Source organism: Elephantulus edwardii, unplaced genomic scaffold (assembly GCF_000299155.1).
Source record: "Elephantulus edwardii isolate Elephantulus edwardi_28Jun2011 unplaced genomic scaffold, EleEdw1.0 scaffold00672, whole genome shotgun sequence".
Classification (NCBI taxonomy): Eukaryota; Metazoa; Chordata; class Mammalia; order Macroscelidea; family Macroscelididae; genus Elephantulus; species Elephantulus edwardii.
In genome coordinates this window covers 38,149-42,156 of record NW_006400422.1, presented here as the reverse complement: position 1 = coordinate 42,156, position 4,008 = coordinate 38,149, and the positions used below count along the sequence as shown (strand labels likewise).

The 4,008-nt window shown below is 41.4% G+C and overlaps 1 protein-coding gene across 1 annotated transcript in view; it reads right to left on the bottom strand.

Moving 5' to 3' along the window:
* The window catches only part of LOC102852384 (zinc finger protein 658-like), a gene marked incomplete at its 5' end in the record, with an annotated part of 5,347 nt that extends 4,060 nt beyond the window's left edge, over positions 1 to 1,287 (bottom strand). The window contains one exon of the mRNA XM_006903412.1: positions 1,161 to 1,287. Within this exon, the coding sequence (XP_006903474.1) occupies positions 1,161 to 1,287 (127 nt within the window). The remainder of the gene's footprint in view (positions 1 to 1,160) is intronic.
* Positions 1,288 to 4,008: the final 2,721 nt, after the last annotated feature.

The following is a 4,008-nucleotide window of genomic DNA, read 5'->3' as shown; positions in this document are numbered from 1 at the left end:
CGCACATTTCATTGTAGTATTTTGCTTTGTCATTCCGAGCAGCCTTTTGGAATCTTCTGTTCAGCTTTTTAGTATCTTGAATTCTAGTCTCAAAGAATGTCAGCTGAGTACATTCAGGAGATAATGCTTCTCTGTCATTCACGTGTTCAAGGAATGCTTCTCTGTCATTCACGTGTTCAAGGCCTGTTATATAACAACAGTAATTTTGTCAACACATAAATAAAAGAAAGCGACAGTCATGTGGCTGCTCTGAACCAACAGTCCCATTGGCACCTCTTTGAGTTTCAGCACTTTGACACTGCATGGCAAACTGTTCACTACCAATCCCTTGTGAAACAAATCAAAGACATGATGATATAAATGAGTTTCCTCTGGGTGGATAATTACAAAGATGGCTCACACAGCATCACACAGAACAGTACACAAATGACAATGAACAGTACACACACTATATCACAGAGGATTCACATAACATGACAGAAGACACACATCACAGAAAAATAGAAAGATGGCTCCAGGACTGGCCTGCTGATGCAGAAAAGAGTGTCCAGTGATCTGTTAAGTTGTCACATCCAGCAAAAAAGGCACTTTTCCCCAAACTGGTTCATGAAAATGCCTTGTTCTCAATATGCAAAAGATCCATAGCATAGTAACGATTTCATAGAGCTTCTCAACATAAGAGCCCTGGAGAACCCAGGTGGAATAATGGCAAGAAGGTGCAAACCCAAAGGCATGTGGTTCGAATCCACTAGTTGCTTCGCTGCTGAAGGAGGGGCAGTCTCATCCTGTGCCAGTCGGATCCAATTTGAAAGAACACTAAAACAAAAACAGCAACAGAACAACAACAACAACACAGGAGCAATAAATGAGTGTTAGACCCCATGGCCATAAAGACCAGGCCTTAAATTCTGACCCATAAAAGTGAGAGTGTACACTTAGGATACTGACAGATGTAAATGCACTGAATCACAGAAAAGGTGCTCTCAGATACAAAGACGTCCATGAAAAAGTCATTTTCCTGAGCGCTAAAAGCCAGGTGGCCATGCCGGCTTCATTGAACCTTGTATTCCCATTCTCCTGCCAATGTTCAAACGTCATGTGCATGCATTCATTTTCTTTGCATTCCAAGGATCTGCAAGCATATCAAATCTTAATTTTACCTATGAAGTCCAGATTTTCCAAGATTTCCATCATCACGTCCCTGTAGACTTTCTTCTGAGCAACCCTCAATAAGGCCCGCTCTTCCGGGCTGAAGAAGATGACTGCATTGTCAAGCAGCAATGGTGCCTGAAACACACAGTGTATTCCGGATCAGATCGGTACCCTGCCTCACAATGTCGTCGAGAACAAAAAAGGAGCCTCACTTACGTAGAAAACTAAGAAATCATACAGACACACGATTATTTTCTTCCAAGATCTACTGAGGGCATCAGATATCAGTCTTGTGCTGGATCTTATGATTTTCATTTCCTTATGGAGGAAATCCTGGCTTGTACCTAGAGATTTACTATAGAGTCAATGAACCTGTCGATCGTTTCACTGTGAGTATTTGCACACATATTCTATGTCCTGGATCAAAAACCAGCACAAAATAGAGAGATGTGGAATTTGGAAGATAAGTCTGTTGGGATTAGTCAATTTTATGTTCTTTTGAAAAGATCTTTAGTAATAGCAAAGAAGACATAAAAGACAGACGGAAAGCAATGTGATGTACTATCATCATGAAAACACTGCAGGAGGGAAGTATTTTCTTCTGTCCCTTATATGTATGAGAGTACGCAAGGTACACAAAAGCATATTGTGGGAAGCCAAAGCTTAAACCAAATGCTTAAACCGGAATGGAAGGAGGCACAAATACAAGCTACAATTCCTCTTGTGACCGATCACAAAGACCTAGGTGGTATTTCTCCTGAGACAGACACTTCGGGCAGTCCTGGTGGTGCCTTTACTACTCTCAGATTGTGTTTGTAACCCATCTTTCCTAAGATGAGCATAAGGGTGTCAGCAGATAAATACATAGCCAATTAGAAAAAAATTTTCTCTGTGATTTATCTCCTGGGAATTTTCAATAAAGGCAGGAGAGACTCTCAGCTCAGTGCTGCAGTGTTCGAGCTGTTCGCCCCCTGCCTTCACTCTCTTCTCCCCCTCATTCTCAGTGTCCGTGTCTTCATTCATCCAGGTCAACAACGGCATATGGAAAGACAAGTTCTTTTTTTTGGAAAAAAAAATTAGTCCTTCCTACTGAGTTGCTCCTCCAAAAAGGAAAAAAAAATGCATGGCTTACCAGGAATTCATTTTAGTAAACGTTTTGGACGATAGTCAAATCACCCAAAGACAATCTTGTAACTTTTCATGGGGTCAGAAGTTTCACACATAAAAGCTTTAGTGCAGATATCTAGGGTTATGATACCGTATGACAATGACAGGAGCTCTGGTGGACTAGGGGTAAGAAGCTGTGCTGCAATCCTGAAGGTATGTTGTTCGAGGCCACCAGCTGCTCTGCAGGAGAGGGATGGGCAATCTCCTCCCCATGCAGATAACTGACTCTGAAAACCTGCTAGAGGGTCAGCTATGGGTCAGTTCCATATGGTATACTACAACATATTACTGATTATCGACTGACTAGAAGAGCTCTGAACATCAAATACAATCAGCCTGCATGGTCAAGAGCAGATGCTTGAAAAACCCAGGGCTTGCTCCAAATCATGAACTCCTTGAGAATAACTTGGAAAAGAGCTATACACAACACTCCAGAGGCAACCCAGTCAGTTACTTTCACAACTGACAAGACTAAGCAGGAGGCTTGTTTTCATTCTGGAGCACTCCTATTCCACATCTGCTCAACCTCAGTCAACAACACTGCTGAAAAGAAAACAGAATGTGGCAACAGCAGGTTATATAAACATTAGAGATAGGGATCTCTCCTTCCTTCCCTTCAGCCCCTGAAGATTCCTACTCAATCTTGATTTTTCTGACACTCATGGAAGTGAACAACCAGAGGGTTAGCTTTGGAATTACTTGTGTAACTCACTCCTTTTTCTCCGAAGCATCAGTGCTCCAAAACACTGCTTTTGGACATCAATGGCTAAAAAAGGTTACCAAGGAAATCACCAGAGCACTTGATATGTCCATCATGATTTAGGTGATTAATAAAGACTGTGGTTTCTCTCTCCTTCCCTTATCTCCTTATAACCCTGATTCACACAGGATTTCAGGGACACTGGTGGGCAGCAGAAGCAGCACAGGGCTAATTTTTTAATTATCTGTGTAACTTCTTAGTATCTTAAGTACCACTGATCAGAAAGATATTCTTGGTCAATGGAGGGGAAAAAAACCCATGAAATTACCATTGCACCTGAAATACCCATCATGCTCTGAGCATTACTGGAAGAACAGTAAGGAAGGTGGTGTCAAAATTACTTCAGGGACAAAACTGGAAATGATACAAAATGGAACAAGATATTGAGGGAGATGGGGGGAAGATGAGTCTCAACAGAAATATACCAAATAATCTAGAAAATGGATTTGAGTGAAAACTTTACCCCAAGGTCTTATATTTCTATATTTTAGATATTGGCGTCTCCAGGAAAAATGAATTTTAATTTTCATCTGTAATGCGAGAAGTCAACACTCATTAACTTACTGCCACCCACAGGAAGTAAACAACAGTACAGTAGGTTTTCTCAGGCTGAAAAGATCACTAGCAGAAAAATGACCATCATTCTCTCACTGAACATCTCGGAGATGTGAATGTTCAGAAAAGTCCCTGCTTTGGTTTAGGAGGACCACGGCTTACAAACGATTTCTACAGACCTTCAGTTGCAGGGTGCAAAGAACGCACAAGAATTACACAGATGAAACACCAACTCGAGGCACGTGTAGGAAGAAAAGGGTGAGAAAATAGAATATGAGTTCATTCATTCCCCACACCTAAAGGCCTGAACACGATACATAAAACACTGCACTGGGGAAAACACAATAAAGAAAGCCTAACACCACACACAGGAT